Source organism: Neovison vison, chromosome 13 (assembly GCF_020171115.1).
Source record: "Neovison vison isolate M4711 chromosome 13, ASM_NN_V1, whole genome shotgun sequence".
Taxonomy (NCBI): Eukaryota; Metazoa; Chordata; class Mammalia; order Carnivora; family Mustelidae; genus Neogale; species Neogale vison.
Window position 1 is genome coordinate 6,166,912 of NC_058103.1, and position 24,519 is coordinate 6,191,430.

Sequence of the window (24,519 nt, forward strand, 5' to 3'; positions counted from 1 at the left end):
GTGTGTGTGTATGTGTGTGTGTGTGTTTTAGAGGTATGGAGATAACAGATTTAAGATTTCCTCATCTTTGGGGTATTTTTTTTGCATGACTTGGGTCTCCTGCATATCCACGGGTGATTCATGAAGCACGCGCTCTGCTCGTCTCTAAACATAGGCAGGTTCTCCAATGTTAACTTCCCTTCCCAGAAGCACCTATGCCTCAACCTGTTCACATGTGGCTCAGACGTGTTACCTGTCCTACATCGTCCATCCTAGATTCAACATCACACATGGACTCACACAGGCCCTGAAGAAGCTGAGTTCAGAGAATACAGAACAGGGATTCATATGTAGGATGGAAGATGCCACAGAATTTTTTCCTTAAATTATCTGTTCTTTGGCTCTGGCCCGTCAGTAACTTCACTGCCCCGGAATGTGTTTTCCCTCCCTTCCACCCCTTCCCTACGTTCCTCTGTGGTTTTCACTGTATCTCACTAAATACCGTACAACTTAAAATTTACCTGCCTCCTCGGGTGTCAGACCTCTGGCTGCCCCTTGGCTTTTCCCACACCCTGACGCTTGTGCCGTCTCCACGACCAAGTTGTTTGCTCTTGAAAAATACCAACCCACGTTTGCTCAGAGCCCAAGGGGATGTGCAGCCTTATCGTCCAGTGCCCTTATTTATGACACTTTTGGCTGCCGAGTCCTCCTGTTCTCTGACTGGGGGTTGTTCCTGTTTTGAGGCATTTACTGGCTTCAAAATATTTGGGTCCCATGTCCCCTCCAAAATAAAAAAAAAAAAGGGGGAAGTATATCGGCTGGTAAAGAAATATGAAAATGTACAGCCCATTGAAAGTGTGGTTTGTCATCTGCCAAGAAATGCTTTTGGAGTCTGAAGAGGGTTTTTTTTTTTTTTTCCTTTTCTTTTTCTGGGAGTGAAAATAAAACCAACAAACAAAAAGGACAGTGGGAGCTGATGAGTGCTGGAAATCTACAAAGTGATGGCAGAGTGACCAGGAGCCGAGCGGGCTCCCTCTTTCAGAGAGCAGATTTGCAGAGTCCCTTCCCCTGCATTGTTTTTTTTTTTTTTTTTCTCTTCCACGTTTCTTTTCGAACCAGCGCTCACTTGTTGCTTTCTGAGCATGTGGGCTTCTTTCTCTCCTAAGGACTGGCTGCCTGACGCCTGTCTGGGGCTCTGTTTTCTTGTCTGGTGTGCAGCCAGGTCTGAGGTAGAGGAATGCAAGCAGAGCTCCCATGAATGGGGAGGACATGAATGAACCGTGGAAGGGAGGGGGCGGCGGATCGAGCCCAGGCAGGGTGAACCGGCTCTGGCGCACGGGTCTCAGCCTTGGCGGCCCACTGGAATCACCTGGGGAGTCTTAAAAACAAAAAGACAATCTGAGGTTTGGATCTTGCTGTAATTGGTCTGGGGTGCCGCCTGGGCACGGGGTTCAGGGCTCCCCAGGTGATTCTCAGATGATGTAAAGTGGGAGAGACATGTCTCCAGCTTGAAGTACGGGGCCCAGGACCCCGAGCCTCTTGTGAAAGTGGGATGGGGGATGTGTGCACGTGGATGTGCTTACCTGGTATGTGGGGTGGGGTGGGGTGGGAATTAACAGTAGATAAATGACAAAGCAGAAAGTTCAGCATCAGTTAAGCAACCACTTCCACGGGCGCCGATGTTACTCTCAGAGCCTCAGTTTGCCCATCTGTGGCCTCCAGGAGTCATGTGGGGACTCAGTGACCTCTGGGACCCTGCAGTGGAGGGGCCTCCTCTCAGTGGGGAAGGGTTGGAATGGTCGATGGGTGCCCGTGATTGCCTAAGCCCATCTCTGTCTTCTCTGCCCCTTTCTCCTCTCTCTCTCCAGCAGAGGCTGACCATGTGGAGGCCGCCATCCTCGAAGAAGACGAGGGTCTGGAGATAGAGGAGCCCAGCAGCCTGGGGCTGATGGTGGGTGGCCCCGACCCTGACCTGCTCACCTGTGGACAGTGTCAGATGAACTTCCCCCTGGGGGACATCCTGGTTTTTATAGAGCACAAGAAGAAGCAGTGCGGTGGCCTGGGTGCTTGCTATGACAAAGGCCTGGACAAAGGCAGCCCGCCGCCCTCCTCACGCTCCGAGCTCAGGAAAGTGTCTGAGCCGGTGGAGATCGGGATCCAGGTCACCCCCGACGAAGATGACCACCTGCTCTCACCCACGAAAGGCATCTGCCCCAAGCAGGAGAACATTGCAGGTATGGAACATTGCCCTGGCCAGGCCACCGCGGAAGCCACCTCCGAGGTCCCACGCCCGCCTGTGCCCTTGTCGTGCCGGGTGTCGGGCCTGGGAAGGGTCGGGGGTTACCGGTATAGGACTACCAGCCAGGGCTCGCCCGTTCCGGGGGGCTGCTATCTGGGTGCCCCTCAGGACAAGACGGGCTGGGGGCTCCGAGCAGCACAGCGGGCCAATGGTTGCTTTGCTTTTGGCAATGACACTCTGCTGCGGGGCCTAATCCGTAGGTGGCTGGGAGTACAGAATGGAAGTTCGGAAGGCGAGGTGACCCTCGGTTTGCTAGTGTTCTTGGCTGAGTCTCTGGCTGTGCCGCCAGACAGTCTTGGGTTGGAATCTGTTCTTCACAACGTGGACAAGTCAGTTTTTCTATCTGTGAAATGGAGCTAATGAGACCGATCTCCATAGGCTTGTGGTGAGGTCTAATGAGACGTGGCCTGTGCGCAGGGCCTGGTAGGCACTTAGGAATGGGAGCACTGCCTTCCTCCTCTTCCTCTCTCTGGCCTCCATTTCCCATCTGTAAAAAGAGGTGCCCTGCTCCCAGAGGCGCCTTCTCGTGTTGCCTGATCCTTCTGGCAGGTCTAGGGAAGGGCTCGTGGGAACTTCCTGGAGCGCTGCGCCCTTTCAGCTGACCACCTGGACAGCTGACTTTTCCCACCTGAAGAATGGGTGTTTTGGTTGTGTCCTCTGGCCATAGGGAGTTGACACCGTATCCCGCTGGGCCGTGGCCATGGCATGACAGAGCCTCCTGCAGGGAGCCCGTGTTCTGTGTAAACCCCCGTATTTGCCGCAGGTCCGACTTCTGAGCCTGGGAGGCCTGGCAGAGATCGAGGCCCCGGTGGCTGTAGGAAGTGGCAGCTGGTGTCGCAGCAAGATGGGACCAGCGAGCGGGTACATGAGAGGTCACACCCTGTTGGTAGACTCTGGACAAGCCGCTTCCCGGGTCCAGGCCTCAGTTTCTTATCTGGCAACAGGGAGTGAGAATCCCGGTGGGCCTGGTGTGAACACTGAGTGAGCAGAGGCTCTGTGCTAGCGGAAGTTTCCTCTCAGGGGTGCCCTCGGGGGCTGCAGTGTGCAAGGAGGGGCTGGCTGTGTTTTGGGCATGGAAGCTAGCGGAGGTGCTGGAGGGACTGAGGCTCTGGGGGCTCCTCCTTGGAGGGTGAGCCCAAGGCACCTGCTGCCGCTGGCAGGATGGAGCTGAGGGCTGCATCTCCCAGAAGGCAGGCCAGGGTAACGCAGCAAGCCACGTGGCAAGTCTGAGACCTCTGGCCTCAATTTGCCCATCTTTCAAATGGGATTGTGAGATCTCTCTTAGGGATTAGTGAGAGGCTGTGGTGGGATGCAGACTCCTGCTGGCGCTTGCTAGGTGCAGGGGAGACCCTACCAAATCATACTGGCCTGTGGGCCTTCCCTTCTGGCTGGTGAGCTCTAGGGACGTCTCTCATGCTCTCAAGTTGCCAAGGGCTTTGAGAAAAATGTCCAGCATGTCCGGGGCCATGGTCATGTAAACCTTGGCTTCTCAGAGTACCCTGCAGAGATGAATGATGCTGCCTTCGTTAGAGCTGGAGCCTCCCATCCAGAAAGGTGCCGGGTCCCTTTTGTTGGTGTTGTTGGGGTCCCCGTGCGTTTCTTTTCTTTGACACCAGAGGAACAGTTCTTCTGCAGTGGAATAAACACCCGGCGTCAGTGACCACAGGCCTTGCCCATGAGACTCTGGTCCCTACTTCTATTTCCATGGAAAGGCATTCTGCTTTCACCAAAACCCATCCGAATCCTCATTTCACAATGAAGGTACTTCCCAGCGAGAGGCTGCCGATCATTGTGGGTAGGTTTGTTTAAGAAAGCCACTAGATGTGATTTCATAAAAGGCAAAGTTAATCTGCAAGGCGGCTTTGTCCTCACCCCCCACCCAGCCCTCTGCACCCCTTTCCTCGGGTTGTAGTACGGCAGCAGCCTACAATATTTTTATTCTGTGTGTGACGGAAGATATTCTTGGCCTTTTCTGTTCAGCAACAGGACGAATGGATTTCTTCATTCTTGAAGAAATATGTAAAATAATCCCTTAGAAGTCTATAGAGATATGTTTGTTCAAAGCCTTTAAAATGTTATTTTAATCAAAGGCACAAAACAGTCCCCATGCTGTGTCAGCTGAAGACGACCGTCCCGTTCTGGCGGCACGTCGCGCCTTCTCGCTCACTGGCCCTCCTTCCCCTTCTTCCCTCCCTGCCTTGGCACCAACTTTTCTTTCTTTCTTTTTTATTTAATAAAAAGGAAAGATTAAAGAATAAAACTTCAGTGGCTCAAATGTATAAAGTAATTTAATATGGTGGGAGCATTAATTATTTTAGCTTAATTGAATTCTGAGGACTGCACTACTTGCATTTTTGTAGACAAGCCCTGTTTATTATTTCTCTGTGTAGATTAACAGTAAAGGAAACACAGATAACTTTCAGTTATTTATTGTAAAATAAATGTGTCAATTCATGTGTAAAGCAAGCTGCTCAAAGATAATTGAGTCTTTATATTTTAAGAGGGGGACTAGGAATCACAGGCGCTTCTCCGCCCGGGCTTCCGGAAATCCGCACAGCTGCTGCCCAGGCCCCTGGTACCGCTGGCTTCTCCCAGGCCTCTCCTGTTCCTGCTTCCCGGCCATGGTGGGGAGGGATGCTCCAGCCTGTCCGAGCCCTGCCCTTGTCCCCAGGGCCGGTTGCTGGGGTGCGGGTGGCTGTTAACACTTGGGACTTGGCCTCTGGCTTGGCTGTCCCAAGGGAGGTGCCCGCCGTGACCATGAGGGTCATGCCTTTCGGGGAACCAACAATCTGAGTGTTGTCCAGATGGGTCCTAGCCCTCCTTGTTGCCAGGTGCTTCTAGAGGCAGGGCTGCAGAGATAGATGGGCAGGGTTGGCCTGTGGAATAGGTGGGATCCCTTCCACCTTTAAGGGTGCCTCCCAGCGTGACACCGGAGTTGGAATTCTATCAGTCATTGGACCAGGGCTGGATCCTGGATTGGCCCTTTCCTTTGGGACACTGGAGTCCAGAGATGGGCACAAGAGGAGTAGTTAATCAGTTTTTTCTTTCCTTTATATCTTTATTTATTTTAATGATAGAGAAGTAGAATAGTAGAAGGAGGAACTTTCTGGAGCTTTGTGACTCGGAGGGCATTCGTCCATTCATTCGTTTGCTCATTTAATAAACAAGCACCTGCTGTTCTTCCTCTGTCCCCAGCAGCCCGCCCCCCGCGGTGAGGTGACAGAACCCCCACTCCCCTGCCCAGGGTCGGGGAGCATGGTGGGAGCCATCGGGGCTGCTGCTCTGTCCCCCTTGGGGGACATGGCCCAAGTGCAAGCAGTAGCAGCTCTGCACTTGATGTGTGCAGTTGTGGCCCTGGGGCCCCGCACCTTGGTCGTGTGCAGGGCTATGCAGCCTGTGTCTGAGGCCCAGAGCCAAGGTGGGGGGCTCTGGCCTGGAGACGTGACTCAGGTCTGCCTATAAATGAGGTCTTTACCTTTCCTGAGCCCCCTTTCCACTGCATTCTCCCACTTCTGGCGGAGCTCGGGGACGTGGGAGTGGCTGATCCTGGTGTGGGGGGGAGGGGGCAGGTGAGATGGCTTCCAGGGTGTGCAAAGAGCAGGAGTCTCTGAGCCATTTTGTGGGATGGGTGTCTTGAGGAGGGGTGGGGAGAAGGGGCCTGGGGTGTTTGGGGTTCGTGGCCCGTGCGAGGGAGGCCGCATGCTGCCACATGGGAAGGGACCCAGTGCATGTCTGAGCCCTACTGTGTCACCTGCCAGCCTTGGGCCATGTTACCTGACCTCCTGAGCTGCAGTGTCCTGACGGAGCGCTCTTAACAGTAACTGCCGTGTCGAAATGATGCGTACCTGCCGGGCGCACAGGATGCCCGCTGCCGAGACGGGCACCTTCCCCCCTTACTGGTGCTGGTTCCCCAGCTCCATTTCCTGGTGGCAGCATAGCTAGTGGAGGGCTTCTGGGAACTCCATTGGCTGGAGAAACTTCCATTGGCTTCAGAGAACTCCACCATCAGACACAGCGTCTGAAGAGCTGCCCAGCCATCTTTGGTCACGATGTTACTGTTCGATGGCGGCCTCTCTGATGGTGGGTCCCTCTGGCAGGAGCCGGGGGAATCAAAGGAGCACGGACTTGGGTGCCAGTGGGGAGGGGTGTGATTCCAGTGCCTGCCCGGGCCAGCCGCTTCACTTTTCTGGGCCTCAGTTTCCTCGTCTGTCCCTGCTTGTCAGTCCTGTGCTGAGAACGAACAGGGATGAGACCCAGAGAGCGCCCACTTAGCCCAGGCTCTGGCTGTAGCTGGATGACTGAGAAGTGGAAGCTTCCTGAAAAGCTTTCAAGAGAGTGTGGACCCCACTTGGCAGCTTGAGGTGTTGGCTTCTCAGTCAGAATCTTGAAAACTTACCTCGGATATCTCTCTCAGCCACTGCCACCGAGTCCTCCTTAGAATCCCCATTTTATCGCCACTGGAGGGAAGGCTCTTGATCACAGGTAATTCGTTTTCACGTGTTATCACCCCTTCCATAACCAAATGAAGCTATAACCGAGGAATGAGCCATCAGCTGCCAGTCAGAGGTTTGCCTGTTGCCTTTTTGTCCTCCTCCCCCCGCCACAAACCCCAAATGTCAGATTTCTGGAGAAATGTGGGAGACAGGCAGCGGGTGACAGGAGGTGGCAGATCCCCCTGGGCTGGAAGTGGCAGGCGGTTTCCTGCTCCGTTGGCCCCCCGCTCTGTAAGTCTTCATCTGGAACCTAAGAAGGGTCTGGGGTGCCCCTGGAAGCGGGGAGGGGGGTTCGAGGTAGCAGGCCGAGCGCAGACAGGGTGTTTGGTTTAGGGTCCCGGTGACCCATCAGTAGGCCAAATGTGTTGGAGAAAAGGGCTTCTGATCAACTGGAGGCTTTACATGCTGTTCGGCAAATGCGCATTTCAGATTTAAAAAAAATAAATAAGTAAATAAAATAAATGTGAAAAAGAGAATATTAGCTTGGTCAGTGGAAGAAACTTAATAACTTGCTTGTGCTGGAAACTGGAGATAAACCCCACTTGCAGGTTGTCTTTAAAAACCTGTGTTTGATATATTTAGAGTTGTTATTTTGCGTCCAAATTAAGATTAGTTAAATCCATGTGTGTTGTAGCATGGATTATCTTTTCGTATTATTAAATCGCGACAGCTAATTATTAGTTCTGTCTGCACCGAGGAACAGTGGAGTGTCCTGTCTGAGAGACCTGGTCCTGGACTGGGCGTTTTAGGGCCGACCCCAGAACTGGGCCAGGGCTGGTAGGTCGTGGGGAAGAGGGGTCCCACCTGGTAACCCACATTGTGCTTAGGTGCTTTTCTTGGTTTATCTCATCTTGAAATAGATACCAAACTTAAAACAGATAACTCTAATCCCACTTTGAAATAGCTACTTTCTAATCCTACGTTGAGCTAAGGCTCAGAGAAGTTAAGGGACTTGCCCAAAATCACACAGCAAAGTGGAGTCAGACTCAGGTCTGCCTGACTTCCTCAGATGGCACGAGGAATGGAGGCTTTTAGGGAGTAGTCTAACTCTGCCTGGCTGGCCTGGCCAGTAGGGGCAGGCACTACCTTCCCTATCACAGGGGACCTCTGAAGCCATCCTGATCTGACTCTGTGGATACATCCAGGAGCCCTCAGACCCCCAGAGGCCTTGACCCACAGTCTGTGGGTCGCCTTCCTCATATGGTTGCCTGTCTCATGAAGGTTTTGGAGGGGTGGGTGGTGAGTAAGAAAGCACTAAGACCTGACTTCAGGTGGATGGATCAGGGCTGGGATTTGGGGTTTGCCAATGACCTTTGGCCATTTGTTCACCTCTCCAACTCCCCATTTCCTATAGAGTAAAGATAATCTTTCTTATCTTGTAGACTTGTTACAAGGTTTGATTTAGACAGTGCATTCCTGTATTAGGTCCCTGTGGATTGTTAGCTGTTATTAATAATAGAGAACCACTGGAGGGATCCACGTGGGGATTCTGGCCTCCTGGACTGAGCTGGAAGGATCTCCTTGGTGAGGATCTCCTCCCGTTCTTAAGTGAGCATATGTGACTTGTTACTTGCAGGGCTGAGTCCAGACCCCAGTGATCTCAAGTCAGGTGGCCCTTTTGTCACACCAGGCTGCCCAGTTTGGTGACTTGAGGCGAGCTGTTTCCCCGGTAGAGTCCCAGTGTCCTGATCCGTCAGCGGAGGGTGAACAGTCCCTGCCCTGCCGGCCTCCCAGGGACAAAAGGAGACGAAAGGTAGACTGTGCAGACCGTTACAGAGTGTTAGCAGCTACCCAGTGCGACTGTAGCACTGAATTGTAATTGAAAGTTTTATTGAATTAAAAAGAAAACCAAAAATTCTAGTCGGCTACAGGGTAATTTTTTTTTCCCTCCTTACTAGGTTTCCTTTAGGTCTAGGGCCCTTGTTGGCTGTGATTCATAGAGGAGTTTCCATGCTTCTGGAAGCAATTCGGAAAGGACGGGAAGTTAGGGAGGAGAGCAAGGGAAGGTCATGGGGCTCCCAGGTGGGGGACATAACCAACTCTGAGCCTCTGTTATCATTATTATTAGGTTTTTAGTTTGACAGTAAATAGTTAGCAGTTGCCTTAAATTTTTTATTAGGCACTTGACAGCCTGCTTTTTTGTGTGTGTGTGTGCTCATTTTCATGCCTGACTAATGCATAACCACTAGCTCTAGAATCTGTTAGAAGGGGGCTCTGTGTCAGTAAAACTATATAAATAGGGCAGTCTGCCTGTCACCCTGGTGCCCTTGGGTTTATCTTTTCACCGAGGAAACAAAAACATGGAATTTTCATACCTGGGTTTTTAACTGAACACATACTTATTAGGACTAACTCTGTGCCAGTCACTATTTGAAGGGCTTTGCAACATTTCACTGATTAAATCCTCCATCACACCTCCCTGAGGTAGGTGCTGGTATCAAGCCCACATTACCAAAGAGGAAACTGAAGCCCAGAAACGTTAAGTCACTTGCCCAGGGTCACACAGCCTGTGCGTAGGGGCCTGGGCTGTGAACTCCAGCAGTCATGTCTTCCCTGTGGCGAGGCAGCGCTGCCTGTGGTGGTGGTTCATCCCACGCTCCTATTTACTGTCTCTGCCCCATGAGAGGTGATAAATCAGTTATTACTTTCATTTTGTAGATGAGGAAACCAAGTCATAGAGAGGTTAAGAGCCTCAGAGTTGTGCCTAGACACCAGGCTCCTGATTTCCGGTGGACTTCACGGGGAGCCCCGGCCCAGGGGATCATGCAGTACTGTAACAGGGTCTGGTACAGGCTGCTTCTGCTCCTGGCCGGCCACCAGTGATTTCTTCTCTGGGGGTGAAGCACCATGATGGGAGCTGGGGCCTCGTGTGAGTTGAAGGAAGCAGGACGGCGGACCTCCACCTGTCCTACACGTGTTTGTGGATTTCATGTTGACTGCTGTCTGTGCAGACCGGTCTTGTCAGGAGCCAAAGCCAACCCAGTCAGGTCGGGTGGTGGGAGGCAGCTGGGCCTACGGAATGCAGGGTGGGGAGGGGCAGTCGTGGTGGACTCTGGCCAAAGACCTGGGGTGGTGTCTAGGCCCTGGGGCTCACAGGCTGTGCGACCTTGAGCAGACCCTCCGACACTCCCCCCTCTTTGGGCCTGAGCTTCCTGAGCTGAAATAGGAGAAGGAGCTACCAGTGGTTTTGAACAGCTGCAAGAACCCCATGGCGGGGGTGGGGGAGGTGCGGGGGTGTGGGGGGGGCAACAAGCTCCAGCTTCCTACCTAAATCCCCCTCCCACCCAGCAGCCCAACCAACTTCCCTCGTTTGTTACATCTTGGGTTTAGGAAATAAATTTTCTTTGAAGAAATTGGTGGCTGAAATGAAAACTATCATACTAAAGAATAAACAGGGTTTCTTTCTGCTTCAAGCCCTGAAGATTCCCCTGGAAGGATTTGGTGCAGAGTTTAGGTTCAGGGCCCCTCCTGTGCCTCTTCCAGGCACTGCCCCTAATGTTGTAGAGTGGTTTGTTTTTTTGTTCACAGGACCTCCTGAATTGTATGACTCTCAAACCCCATGCAATTGGAACCCCCTCTGACCCATGCACTGATAGATGGTGACCAGTGACCTAAGGGGGTAGGGGTGTTGGCCTTGACCAAATTAAGTCCAGGGAGGAGCTCCACCTGGCAGGGTGTGATTAGGACTCAGAGGCCGACAGGAGACCTTTCTGGAGAAGGCTAGGCTTCTAGGTTTCATTTTTATTTTGTTTTTCAGTGGGTTTCCTTAGAGTCGTCCTCCTGCTGGTCTGCTGATTTTGATCTGGAGGTGGGGGTGGGTGGATGGGGTGGCTCAGGAAGGAGGAGTCTGGGCTGAGGGAGGGGCCCGTGAGGGAGGTCTGGCCGAAAGAGATGTGATCATTTGAGAGAGAGGTCTGGGAAAGTGGCTGCCTGCTGCTCCCACCAGCATAACAACTGGGACCCCGGGCTCTTTTGGGTGGAGGAATATTAACAAAATGACCTTTTGTTGGAGGTGAGAAGTCAGAACCCCCATTCCTGGTGTGGAGAGGAGAAGGTAGCTATTCAGATGCACTGTCAAGGGCAGGGTTCTCCAAGCCAAGGCGATATTTGATCAGGGCTGTGGACTCCTGGGGGCTGAGGACCCACACAGCTCCCCATGACTTCAGGCTGCAAGTGTGCACACAGCTTTAGATGCAAGCAGATACATCTGGATTCGAAGGCGCGCAGCGTGGGTCAGCGCCCACCCAAGATGAACCCCTATGAACAGAGCCTTGCCATCTGACCGCCCTAGGGCCTACACTGTGATGAAACTCCAGTGAGGACATCTGTCCAACCTGGCGCTTTCCAGAATGCACAGTTCTGCTTTCCTGACTTCGGGTACCAAAAGAATCCTTGAAGGTACTCGGGGAAAGTACTGGCTTTGTTTTAAAGACTTTTCCGGTCAGAGCGTGGCATGCAGGGAGTGTAGTCCCTCAGCTGAGTTCTGGGGGTCTTCCATTGAGGCTGGGGGCCAGGGAATGCCTGCCCTGGGCTCTGTGTCTCACAGCCATCTAAGGTTCTTTGTTTCCCTTAAGGAGAAACAGGACAAACCTTTGATGACCCCTTCCCACCCCAGCAATGGGCTAAAAGGTTTGAGGTCGGTAGACCCCACAAAACTAAGTTCTCCAAAGGAGCCAGAGTGGATTCTTTCCTCCTCCCACCAAGAGTTCAAAGCCAGCCAATTAAGAAACCTAAACAGTGTGGTCTTCTCCTTGCATCATTGACATCATTGCCTTGTAAAACTTTCCCTGCAAAGGAGGCGCCTTTATTCGCTGGGAAAAAAGTAGTATGTAATTTTCCTGACCTGGCCTTTGCTTTACAGGGGAAGGAAAAGAGGGAACTCATTTGCCAGAAACAAACGGGGCCCAAGACAGCAAACAAGTTCCACACTCTCGGGTCGGGGCCTTGCTGTCCGCAGCATGGGGTCCTGGACACCGAAAATGGCGTTTTGTGGGGACGAGAAACCAGGGGGGCTGTGGAGCGCAGAGGGTCTGAGGTCTCCGGTCTTGCGCGCATTCTAAGACTATGGGGGAGGCGGAGGGAGACGGATATCAAAATCCTCCCAACTCTGAGACTGTACGTCTTCTCCCGCTCCCATGAAACGAGGCGCCACCTGCCTCACCACTAATGCAATTTCCCGTGTGTCCCGACGGTTGCAACTTGCAAGACTTATCTTGCCCCCCTTCCCGGATCTCCAGCGACGCTACCCCTTCCCGGCCTCTCCCCCCCCCCCCCCCCCCCCGGTGTCACCCCCAGCAAATCATCCCCTCCCACGTAGGAAGGGGCAGGGGCAGAACTCCTGACACACCCGCCGGGGACTTCGGGCTCCTCCCCGGGGGCGCTAAGGTTGGGGGTCCATTAGCCTCCCCTCACTCCCAAGCCTAGGCGCACAATGTCCTTTCCCAAGGCGTGTGGTGCCGAGCTCTGGCGGGGGCGCCAGGCGGCCCGCACCTCCCGGACCACGCATGGAATCGGGGCGACACTTCGGCGACTCCGTGATTGCACCGGCGGCCTCCCCTGCGGTCGGTGCCCGTCGCCTACCCGCCGGCTACGGTCCCGGCGGAGGCTCCCAGGCGCTACTTCCCGGCCTTTGGACGCGCCTGTTCCCTTCCAGGCAGCCGGCCTCGCCGACTCGCCCGCGGCCTCTCCAGCCTGCGCCCCGGGGCGCGCGGCTCGGCGACCATCCGCCGCGTCTCTCCTGCTTTCCCGGCCCAAGCCCGCCGCGCACGTAGATTGTATCTTCCTGGGGCGGGAGGGCCGAGGGGGCTCCAGGCCCATGCATAATTCGGGGATTTAATGGGCCAGCTGCCCGAGCGGGGCTGTGAGGGGCGGGAGGAGGCGCAGCTGACCCTGCCCGCGTCTGGCTACGCCGAAGAGGCGCGCTTCTTTCTTCCTCCGGTGACAGCTCTCCTCCCCCTCTCGGCCTGGGTCCGAGGGGGGCGGGGAGCAGACGAGTCGTGGGGTTAGTCGAGGGGGGGGGTCTTCCTTGGTGCATTCCTGCAACTTTTGCTTTGGGGGCGGGAGGCGAGCAGTGAAATGGAGCCTCCCCGAGACCCGGCTCCCGTAGGAGCTGGGGAAGTTGGAATGCAGGTTTCCTCCGAGCATTCTGCAGCCCTCCAGTCATTCCCCCCTCCCCCAGCCCCTTTCTCCCCGCCCTTGGCGGCCCCCTGTCGGCCCCCAGCCCCGCTGCAGCCCGGCGAGCTCGCCCTTGGCCCGGGGCCAGCCCTCTTCCCTGGCAGCGGGCGGAGATGGATGGAGGCGGAGACCCAAGGTCAAGGGCGGGGAGCCCGCGGGCCTGGGGCCCCTTTGTGCGCTGGGGTCCGCCCCTCCTCCACCCGCCCTCTCCTCCCCGACCCCCAGGCGCGCGCCCGCACTAGTGACCTTCCCGGGCGTGGGGAATTGCATTTCTGGACCCCTGAAAACTCCTGCCAGTGGTCCCATCCTCAAAAATCAGCGCGCAAGGGGCGGGGCTCCTCGCTGGGGTGGCGTTCCTTCCTGGGCGTTTTCGTGGTCCTGGGGGCACACTGGGATCCCCTCTTCGCCCCGCCTCGAACGCTCTGAAAGCGTCGCGCCCGACGGAACTCGGCATCAGCCCACCTTGGCCGGAGAGAGCCCGGCAGTTCCCGGATCCAGGTGAGGCCCGTTTGGAGGGAGCCTCAAAGAGTTCCTTTGTGCATTTTGTGTCCATCCTGGGCAAACAGTCCCGTCCCAAAGTGGTTTTCTTTGTAGGGGTTTTTTTTTTTTTCCCCCTTCCCCGGGGGGGAGGAGAGGGAGCCTGCTTTTCTAGAGGGAATTCCTGGGGGCTGGGATTTTAAAACACTCAAGAACAAAAGTGGTACCCCAATTGTGTGGGAACGGAGCCCTCTACTAGAGTGGGACACAAAGCCTCGTGGAATTACAGGGAATTAATGTCAGTCCTTCTTCCAGCCCGACTTCTCTTACAATAACCCCCCCAAAGAGAATTTGTATGCAAATGGTCACCTTGGTAGGAGTCTCTCTTTATTTTTGCTTCTTAAAAATTGGCCTCCAATTGTTTAAAGCACTCCAACAGACCCTTAAAGAGTCAGAAAAGCAGTGGTTGGACGCCCAATGTATTTACCACAAAGCTCTTAAGAAAATGTTCAAACATTTTCCCAAAGCTGTTACTCCAGAAATAAAAATGTATGCTGTTTGCCTATAGAAGATTAAAAGTTTACCTTCAGTGTGACAGCTTTTCTAGGCTAGAATTGGAGCCACGTCTCTATTTTCCATTATTCAGAAATAGGTCTGAACCACACAGAATATATTTGCTGTAACAAGAGTCAAGGTAATCTAAAAAAAATAAGTATACATATTTCTTTTTGATTTGGGCTGACCCAAATCATAACAGAATATTGCACTTTCTGTGCTATCAAAGGCTAAAGTATTTTGTAAACAATGCCTTCATGGCATTTAGAGTAAGAGTTGATCTTAAGAAAATCTCAGATTTAGCTAACCCGAACTTTGAGAAGCCAGCTTTTCTTCTGGAGGAATCTGAAGGCACTTGTCAGTTTATTTTTTTCTTGAAAGGCCTGCAGAAAAGGTAACAAATTCAACACTTGGGAACTCAAAGCTGCTGGCAGTCCTGGACAGGAAGGTTTTCATATCTGCCTGAACTTGCTCGTTGATTTCTCAGACGTCCATTTATAACAGTTCTAACATGATGGAATCTGCCTTTGAATATCTGTAAATACGGGTAAAGATCACAATCCGGCACTCATAATGGTCCAAGACTAGAAAGGCAGATTCTTGTGTTTGATTAATATTTATGTTACTGGATTCCTTTACAGAAAGAACGATGGATGAAACACTAATTACGTGTGTGTGTTTGAGGGGCTCCATCCTAGGTTTCTGCAGTTCCTGAAGAGGCATGTCATAAATTTTAGGATTTTTGGAATCAGGGTGCTTATGGGGGGAATTGTCCATGCTTGGCGTGAAAGACAGGTAACTGTGTGGTTGGCTGACCTAATGTCTATGACACGGAGAAGAAGGAAGCCAACTTACCTCTGCTTTCTTTATTTTGAGGACTCAACAGTGCAAAAAATTATGGGGCAGAGTGGTGGAAGTTTCTTGTCTAGAATCCTCCTCGAAGAGAGGATTTTGCAGCCCCCGGGTGCTCTTGTGCCTTGGGAGGACACACACACCGTTTTGTGTCCGAGGGGCAGGCTGGGCTGCTTTGCCTTGTGGTGTGGTGTTCTGAACCACGTGTCATCTGCAGGGTGCAGATGACATGTTTTGCTTTGTTCAGGAGCCACGGGTGGGAGATTTGCTTGGGAATGGGGGACTTTGGCAGCTGGATCGTGTTGAAATACCAGTGGAGTTGTTATCCAGAGGGATCCTGCGGAGGCCTCCTTTGGACATGCAATTAAGCACTCTCAGTTTTATTACTTTGAGAAATCTAGATTTTCTTGCAGGATTTTTCTAGAAGTGTGGTCTCCCAGAGCCGCACCTGAGCCCTGGTTAGGGCTGGAGCCTCTGGAGCCTTTCTGGGCCGCCTCATTTGTCAAAGCACCACAGTCAAGGTGTTCGCACCGTCTCAGATGTGTTTGTTCCTAAACATTCCCCGGGCGGGTCTCAGTGTCTTCATCTATAAAATGGGGCTATCCAATTGTTGACACTCCTGCCACCATCCTGATGTGAAAACAGACCATTCTGCAGGAGTGAAGTAATTGCTTATTTCAAAGACATCGTAAAAGCATAGACTCGCATTGTTCAGTGCATGGGGGCAGAGTGACTAATTTGCAAAAGGGAGAGGAATCAAGTAACTACTAGCGCAGCGTGTCATTTTCCATGCAAGGGGGAAGAATTAGGGGATTTAGTGGGGAGTCCAAGGGGGAGGATTTGAATTTTCAATCTAAAAACCTAATACTAAGTAGGAAATACCTCTGCCCCATCCCCATTCATTTTGGGGGACTGTCACGTGAGTCAGAATCTTAATATGGAGTGGGGTTTGCTGTTACTCTTGCCCCGAATATACCAGAAAAGGTATCTTTCCTGACGTTTGGAGTCTGGCCCCCAGACAGGAGCTGGGTAGACGGGTTGTAGACTTGGGGGGTGGGGAGGAATGCATACAGCAGGCTGCCTTTAAGTGCACAATCTTATTAGACACAGATGAGGAAGGAACTCAGTGCAGTGCAGGCTGGTGAGGAAATTCTCCCCTTTTTTGGCCACCACCTCTGAAAGCTAACAAAAATGGGCATTTAGGCCCCCAGAGCGCACAGGCCGCTCTGACCTGGCACCTTCATGGGGGAAACGGGAGGCCCCAACTGTCCTTTTGGGACTCCATCTTCCTCTTGTGTTGTTTTCCTTTTGGTGATGCTAGCTAGGTTCCTTTTTTCCAGCCAATGCTGAGTAAACCTGAGTTAGATTTTTAAAAGGAATAACCCCTGGCAGGGCCCAAAACCTCCGGTTTAGTCTTGCTGGTTAGAAAATACAGATCCTTGCTTCGTGTATTTGGTTGGTTCACCCTGGCAGGGCCCAAACCTCGGGCTTGAGTTTGGGGGTGGGGGTGGGGGAATGTGGCACTTTGCCTCCTCCACAGGGGACTTGATAGAGCCCTTGTTCCCTGGCATTAGAGCCTGGGTGGGGCGGGGGGGCACAGCAGATACCCAGAGCCTGCGTAGGTGTAGGCAAGGAGCCAGAAGCTGTCTGGTGCTCCTTAATTGAATACAGATCTCAGTCAGTTCCACGTGGCCGTGTGAGGCTGGGCAGGGAGGGCAGTGGTACTCCCCCGCCTCCCCCTTGCCTGGACTCAAAGAAGCTGGGAACACCCCAACCTGAGGGGCCTTGGGGCCTGTCCCAGCTGCCAGCCCCTAGGGTTTGCAAAAAGGCAAGGGAAGTGGGCAAGGAGATAGCGCGACACCCAAGTAAACACTGTTTGCATGAACTGGGTCTTCTATCTTTGTTAGTGGCAGCTCGTTAATTAGCAGGCCGATTAGTGTTGCCTTCTTTTGACACATACGTGTGTTTTGGGGCAGAAGATTCTTCTAAAACTGAACAGAACCGTTCAGGAAGTCCTTGTACGGAGCCGTTAGTTTCTTCTCTCTGTCCCCCTTGTCCCCCTGCTCCCTCTTCCTGTCCCCTCCTCCCCACCCTCCCTTCAACCCAAGTGGGCTCCTCGTTGCGCGGAGGACAGACACGTTAAACACAGCTAAATAAATCGTGTTTACGCTTGGCGTTCTTGGTAGTGAAAAATCTGTTGCCTGTTTTTACTTCCTTATTTCTCAGCATTTGCTTCCTACCTGTTTTTGAGCACATGCCCAGAAATAGTAGTTTTGTCAAATGAGGGGATAATGCCAGCCAGCCTCTCTCGCTGCCAAGGAAGCTGCTGGATTTTGCAAAACAGAGTGACGTTTTTTTAGTGACACTGATTTTTTTTTTCTTTCCCCCAAAGAAATTAGGATGTAGAAGAAGAGTATTAAAAAAATGCACTTAGGGAGAGAAAAAAAAAAGAAAAACAAAGCCCACGCAGTCATCCCCGTGGCGCAGGGACACGCGTTGAGCAGGTTCAGAGATGGGTCTCACTTTTGTTTGCACTTGGCGGCTCCAAGGGCAAGAGGCAGCCTTCAGAGGAGGGGAGGCTGCCTAGGGCCGCGAGAGCTAGCTGAGTCAGGCTCCCTTCCCTTCAGCCCCAAGACTTAATTTTCTCTGCCATTTTGGATGATGTGGTGTAAAGATTTTGTTTCTCTCTTTTTTTCCTGGTGGGTTCTGTGTGCTTCATTTCCAAGGCCTCCTGAGGGGCGCCTGCTCTGCACTCTTCCTCGGAGATTACAGCTAGATTCTAGTCCCGATCCGGGTCTGGAGCTCGTTGGGATCCTGGCCACACTATCATTGTTTATATAAAAGAGACACCTCCCTCCCTCCCTCCCTCCCTCCGTGTCTTTATCTGCAGCCTTGTTGGGGGGGGGGCTAGTATCTGAAAAGTCATTGTCACGGTGTGCTAGTGTTTGCTGGGCAGAGAATTACAGCTGAATATAGAGAAATACAGCAGATTAAAAAAAAAAATATATATATATATTTTTTTAACAGCTTCAAAAACAAAAACAAAAGACAAACGCGGAGTGCTTCTGCTAGGAGCCTGGGCTCATCTTACTGGGCGATCTTTGCGGGGTTTCTGCACCGGGTTCTGTCTGAGGCCCAGCACATCGGCTCTGTTTCAAAGACAGCCAAGGGGGAAAAAAAAATTACAACAAAATCAAAGTCCGCGTGCTCTGACTTCCCCCAATTTCTAATGGGAATACCCTGCAATAGAAATGATATTTCCGTGGAGGACTGTGCCACTGGTTTCTTTAATTACATTAAATAGCGGCATAAACCTCAGCTGATGTAAGCCCTGTTTCAGTAGCAGCGGCCCCGGGAGCGCGGCTAGATTGAATCGGAGCAGCGCTCCCCGTGTTAATGTGCTAACAATCTTTATTCAATTAATCCCGCGAAGTGTTAATTTTTACAAATTTTGTTGTGCACACACTGTACCTTACTGTCGGTGTGTTAGGAGATGAAAATGGATTTCACGTCAAAAACTCAGGAAGAAGGTGGCTGTCAGAACTGCTCCCTTAGAAGAAAATTTGTGATTGTAGCCGTCAAGTGCTACCCATGCTGAAAGGAAGGCTCACAATATGTGTATTACACGCCATCTACATGCGGAAAACTCTGTTAAAGGAGCTACTTTGTTGAAAGTAATTACAGGCCTGCTCAGTGTTTTAGTCAGTGACATTTCAGACTTGGCTTGGAAACATAAAGAGGCCACGGAAAGACTCTGTTCTTGCGTGATGTGAGGCAACGCACCTCAGTGTTCTGTATGTCCATTAGTAGAAGGTAAAAAGAATGAAAAAGGAGAAAAAAAAAAAAAAGACTCAGTCAACAACAAAAGCCAGGAGAGAGCTGGATATTTTTATTATGACAGTAGCCCTCTGTTGCATGTAACACTAGCAATGCAGCTGAAACCCCAAAATGCATTTGAGCTAGAGCAGTGACCCCCTTTTCTTCCTTCCTTCCTTTTCTTTTTTTCCTCTCCTTCCTCCCTTCCTTCTCTTCTTTTCTTTTCTTTCCTTTCCTCCTTCCTTCCTTTCTTCCACCTACTGACCAAGTTAAACTTCTTTCCATCTAAAAACCAAGAAGCCTACCTTCCTGGCCTTTGGTTGCATATTCCCCTATTGGGCAGGTAGGGATTTTATGGTCCCATATTGATAGAGGTTGATGCTGCTCACATCCCACATGGCCACAACCCCGTGTGCACCTGGGACTGCTGTCCTCTGTCCTGCTGCCTCTGGCTTGAGTGTTGGCAATAAACTCCTTCCTGGGCACTCTGTTTTCTCGATGTTCTTTTTATTGGCTGTGCTGCTTGGTTTTCATTTTCAGTTCTCTGGGATTCTCGGAGTTCAGACCTCCCCCTTGTATTCACTGTGTTGCGCTCTCTGCATGGGGGCTGAGCCAAAGCCAGGGTTGGAGTTTGCGGGGCTTGCAAACCACAACTTTCTGAATTCACCAGTTTTTAAACATGTTCTATAGAGGACCAGATTTTTAACAAGTGTCAGGATTCAGGATTTCCAGGTCATTCCTCAGATGTCAGACACAGTGGATGCTGATGGGGGGGGGGGGGGGGGCGTGTCCCTAGTTTAAAACTCAGGCTTTTAGGCAGCAGATCTGAAGAGTGGTGTATTTCCTTTATGTGATGTGTGGCTTCTGTCTTCATGGTGGTCCATCCCTGTGCCCTACCACTCTAAACTCATGCACTCCATGGGGAGTGTCCCTGGAGACGTGCCTAAGGGATACCAGACTAAGGTGGTCATGGGAGTCTGGCCACGACGTGCCTTCTGGGAGAGGGGCACAGAGTCTTGACCCCAAGTGCCATGAACTTCATGTTTGGAATCCATATGTCTTAGCCAGCTTCCGACTCCAGTTTATAGACTGCACTATCTGTCTGGAGTTCTTGCTGAAGTGATGTGTCCTATACTGTTAGTGGCTCCTGATAGAAAATGATGGAAAGATCTTGGATAAATTGTGTTTTAGTACAGAAACTGCAGAAGACTGCAGCAGCCAAACCCGGCTTCTGATCGGAAAGCCTGAATCAGGGGAAAAGGGGGAAATTGCTCTGCTAGGTATTGGCCAGCTCTTTTTACTCTTTTACTGAGATTCAGAGAATCGTCAACTCCCATTTGTCCTTGGCCTCTGTGGATTCTGGGGCAGGCATGCGGACATTTGAACACGTCCACATTGCTGATATTTGCGTGTATGTGTGTGTACGCATATACGTATAATTTTTGTATAATAGATGTGCACACGCACATTTTTCTAACTGGTGAAACCCCTGGTTTCACCTTCTGTTTTCCCCAGGCCTGTCCATTCCAGGAGCGTGGGCCCCAATTTGGTGGACCCTGACTGCTGAGGTCACCCCAGAGGACTCATCTCTGTGCTCCTGTGTGTTCCTCAAGGCCGTGGTGCCTAGGCCTTCGTGTCTTGGCCAGAGTTACGAGCGATTGCGGCTTATTTGCATTCCAGAGGCTGAGCGGGCTCCAGGGAATTCCCCAAATGATGAGCAAAAGAGTTGAAGCTGCACGTTTTCTCCTGCAGATGCCCACTGCGGGAGTGGACTGGTCAGCCCCGAGCACTCAGTCAGCCTGCCCTGGAGAGTTGGCGGAATATGATTCAGACACATCCTTCCTCCCCAGTAGCACCTGACATTTCCTGGGCTTCCTCCCTGAGCCTTTTGGAAGGGCCCTAGAAGGTTTTGGAGTTTGTGATGTAACCTCACCGCTCCTTGGCTCAGGGTGCTGCCCTGGAGTACTTCAGCTGCTTGAATCTTGAGGAAATTGTGGTTGGCAGCCATTGAAACAGGTGCTTTTGGACCTGGCGATGGGATGGGCCTGCTTCTATCTGCAAGGTGCCGTGGCCGGGTGGATGTTCCCTTTCTAAGCCTTGGCAGAAGGAGGGAAACCGGTTTGGGTAGCGTTGGTGATGGGGGGGGACACAATTGTTCCTTTGCCTTGCCTCTCCTCTTTTGGGGATGCATTAAATGTGGCGCTTGCCGGGGAGCAAAAATAGTTGAAGTGGTGATTCACTGTGACAGATCTCAGGAGTGCACGAAGGGGGAGGTGCAAGGCGGAAAGTGGCCTTCCAGGGTGCTGGAAGGGACGCGGTTCTGGCCTCCTCTATGTGGCCAAGCCTTCTTGGTGCCCCGGTGGCCCCAAAGGGCTGTGATGGTGGGTGAGGGTCTGTGGATGTTTACCGGGGAAGTGGCTGTTGTATCGGCCTCAAGGCCAGAGATGTTCTTGGAGGCCCCTGGCAAGCCCACCCCTCTCCCTGCTGCCTGGCACCCTAGAGTAGACCTCTCTAGGTCCAGCCACATCCGGGCAGTGTCAAGGGAAGCCAGGCAGGCCTTCTCACCTGCACTGGAAGAAATCCCACCCTCCCAGCCCGCGAACAGGCTGCTGTTTTCAGCAGGAAGCCTGAGTCAAGGCCTGGCTCTGGCTGGGTTTTGTTTTTATGCCCCTCTGTGATGGCCCTGAAGGATGTCTTGAAACACAGCTGTGCAAACCTTTGTGAGATCTCATTGGCCCTTCTTGTTGCTCTTCTTTTAAAGGCCACCAACGTGTGCACCCCACACTCAAACCTGTTGCAGCAAGGACCCGAGACCCGTGATGGGTGCTCAGACTTGCCTGACTTAAAAGGAGAATCCAGAAGTGGGAGGTGGGACTTGGCGGTCTTAGCTCCCCGCAGAGAATTTCTGGATGCCCCCAATGCTCTGGTGCCCTGAGCTAACCGTGCTGCACACCCACCAACTCTCTTGGCCCGTCTTGGGGACCTGCCCTGACCTTGCAGTTTTCACGGTCACTTACGGTGCTCACGTCTCGGCTTGGATTCCCTTTCTGTTTTGTTTATGATGACGAGGACGACGACGATGATGATGTATTTTATAATGAAATGAAAAACAAGTTCTGGCATTTGCTGGTTACCAGACCTTGGTGATTAAAAATGAAGAAGATGAAATAGTATCTGTGGAGTGAGGGAATTTATTTTCGGAGGTACCCCTCCCCCAGACCCGTGGAGTTCTGAAATTGAGTAACAAAGAAGACTGCTTAGAATCCGTCCCTATTCCTGCTTTCTCAGCCACCCCCCCTTCACCCCAAATGGAGAGAGAGAGAGACCAATGGTGGGAAGCCTAGGTCTTGTTGGGTGAGTACCCACTGCCTGTCTCATTTAAGGTGGCACTCCACTTCTTTCAAATAGGAAATTGCCAAAATGGATGTCATCGGCTGCTAATTAGATGTATTTTAACTGCAGGATCGTTTTACCAGCTAATACTGTTATTATGTGCTTCAGTGTGAACCCATGGTGGAGCTGTTAGGGTATGAACGTGCGGCCCTAGCTCACAGCTAATGAAGCCTGTGGGATTGCTGGGACCCCCTCCTTGGTGGCCCCAAAGATGCCTGGGCCAGGCCCCGTGTGGAAATCTGAGGCCTTTCAACTTCTCGAGATGTGTGTGCCCCCTTTATTCCCTGTGACCCCCGTCTTTCAGTGTTTTGACCGGGGCCTGAGTCCAGAGGAGGCCCTGAGCTTTCTAGGTTGGAGGGCTCAAGTCACCACCTCCTGCCCCGCAAAGACAGCCTAGTCTCCTGCCTTTGGGCTGTAGGTCAGCCTAGACGCGATATGACCTGAACCTCCAGCCCTGAGTTTTCAAGTCTGAGCTGGCTTCCCTCCATTCTCTCTCTTTAACAAACCGGAAAAAGAGTCCTGATTTCCCGTCGGGCTTGGGGGAGGGGGGCTAGAATTGGGATAGATTCTTAAGCACAAGCAGTGTGTCTGACTTCATGCGGTTCCTCTCTCTCTGTCTCTCCCCCCTCCCCCCTTAATACATAGCATTTTTATCATCTTTAAGACAAAGTAGCTGGCAAAATATTTAAGCGATCCGAAAGAAATGTTTTTATTTGCCCGTGTGCGAATTGGGTTATCTGCCGATCTTGTTTATGAAATTTGGGGCTGCCTTTCCAGCAGTCTGTTCGCCTCTCAAATCTTTCCCGGCTCCCATTTCCATATTTCTGCGTGCATGTTCTTTGTTAATCACTTGGCAAGCGCTTATTTGAATATTAAAAATTTCTTTAATCATCAAAGGCAGGAGCACAGTCTCATGAATATTCATATTTTCCCCCCTCCTCAGACTGGATTCTAGTTCATTACCCTGCAGTAAAAGCCAAACAGCCATCAATCGCCCTCATTACAGGCTCTGGCGTTTTGATTGGCTGCCTGCTGCCCAGAGCTTTTTTTATTTTTTAATTTTTTTTATTTTTTCCTCTTCTCCTATGAGCTGTCTTGTACCTGCCAACAACCAAAAAAAAAAAAAATCAACAATGCAAGAATAAATTTCTCTGGTTGAAAAACAACTTTGCAAACTTGTCAAACAGTCCTCATGGCTTGCTGCTGCTGAAGCGGTCACCACCACTAACCGACCCTCCACCCTTTTAAAAAAAAAAAGGACCCGGGAAAAAAGGGTGGGGGAGAGAAGAATTAAATAAATAAATAAAAAGGGAGAAACTTGAGCCTCAGAGATGAATATTTGTCAAGAGAGTTGACGTAAGTTTCATTTGCATAATGACTTTGTACTTCTGCATTAATAAAATTTGCATATGAAGCCATGTTAATTACTCCTGATCATGCTTTTTGCATTCATGCATAGTAATTTTCTCCGACTTGTGAGAATTAATGTCTTGGCATGGGGGGAGGGGGCGCGGGGATTGTCAGGTTTCCTTGCCAGTGGCCCTCACTCACAAGCGCTCGCTCCCTGTCTGTCTCCCTCCTTGATCTATGACTCATTTTTGCACTATCAGTAGGAGTTCTTGGCTTAAAAAATGTATCAATTGAAAAGCACCAGTAGGGAGAAAAATCTACCTCTTCAGTACAGTGTACTCCAGAGCTCCTCTTGCCAGCTCGGAACCCGTAACCCTCCCCTGCGGGAGGGGTGCCGGAGGACCCCGCTCTGGGAAGGGTGCATGTTCCCCTCCCCGCCAGGCTGGGGTTTTTCCAGGCGCAGTTTTCTGTGTCTACACTCGGGTGGGTGTGGGCGTGTCCTCGGGGTAGTGCGCATGTGTGGGGGTGAAGCAGGAACATCTGCGGGGCCCCTCTAGAAGGGAGACAGGTTCCAGACACCCTCAGCATGGAGGCAGTAAAAACTGCCTTGTACCCTGATTTGGGGCTTAAGAAACATTTTAGGGATCGTAGTTTTGGACTCTTTTTGTGCCTCTTTGTACAGGTGGCCTAGAGCGATGTTCTAACCCCTGCGCGCCTCAGTTTCGTCACTGGTGGCGGGGGAGGGTCATAGCACCTACTCCTGGAAAGGCTCCTGGCCTTAAATGATAGGATCTACGTGCTCATTGTTTCCTTCCCCCTCATGAAAGCCGGCCTCCACGGTGAGGAGTCAGGCCTGCCAGGGTTTTATGTTTAAGCCGCCTGGATCCTGCATAAAGCTGAGACGGCGTCTTGGTGTCCCTCTGCCGCATACCTTGGGTGCGGTTCCAGTTCCAGAGGCGACCCAACTAAACCGCAGAAGAAACCCTTTAAAAAAAGTGTCTTGCGGGGCTTTGTCGGGTGCCTTCTGCAGCCCATAGCACCCGACAGACATTCCGTGTCAGGCTGGGGGTGGGGGGCACGAATGGTTCCGGAGTGGAGAATAAATGGGCAGTAGTGGCCATTCGGTGTGTG

At 51.8% G+C, this 24,519-nt stretch overlaps 1 protein-coding gene across 4 annotated transcripts in view; it reads left to right on the forward strand.

The window, feature by feature from the left end:
* BCL11B (BAF chromatin remodeling complex subunit BCL11B) overlaps nucleotides 1-24,519 on the forward strand; it is a 93,738-nt gene that overhangs the window by 11,677 nt on the left and 57,542 nt on the right. For 2 of the 4 annotated variants that reach the window (XM_044230565.1, XM_044230567.1), the window contains exon 2: nucleotides 1,848-2,213. In XM_044230565.1, coding sequence (XP_044086500.1) covers nucleotides 1,848-2,213 — 366 coding nt within the window. The remainder of the gene's footprint in view (nucleotides 1-1,847; nucleotides 2,214-24,519) is intronic. The other 2 variants (XM_044230566.1, XM_044230568.1) reach the window with 1 other exon arrangement.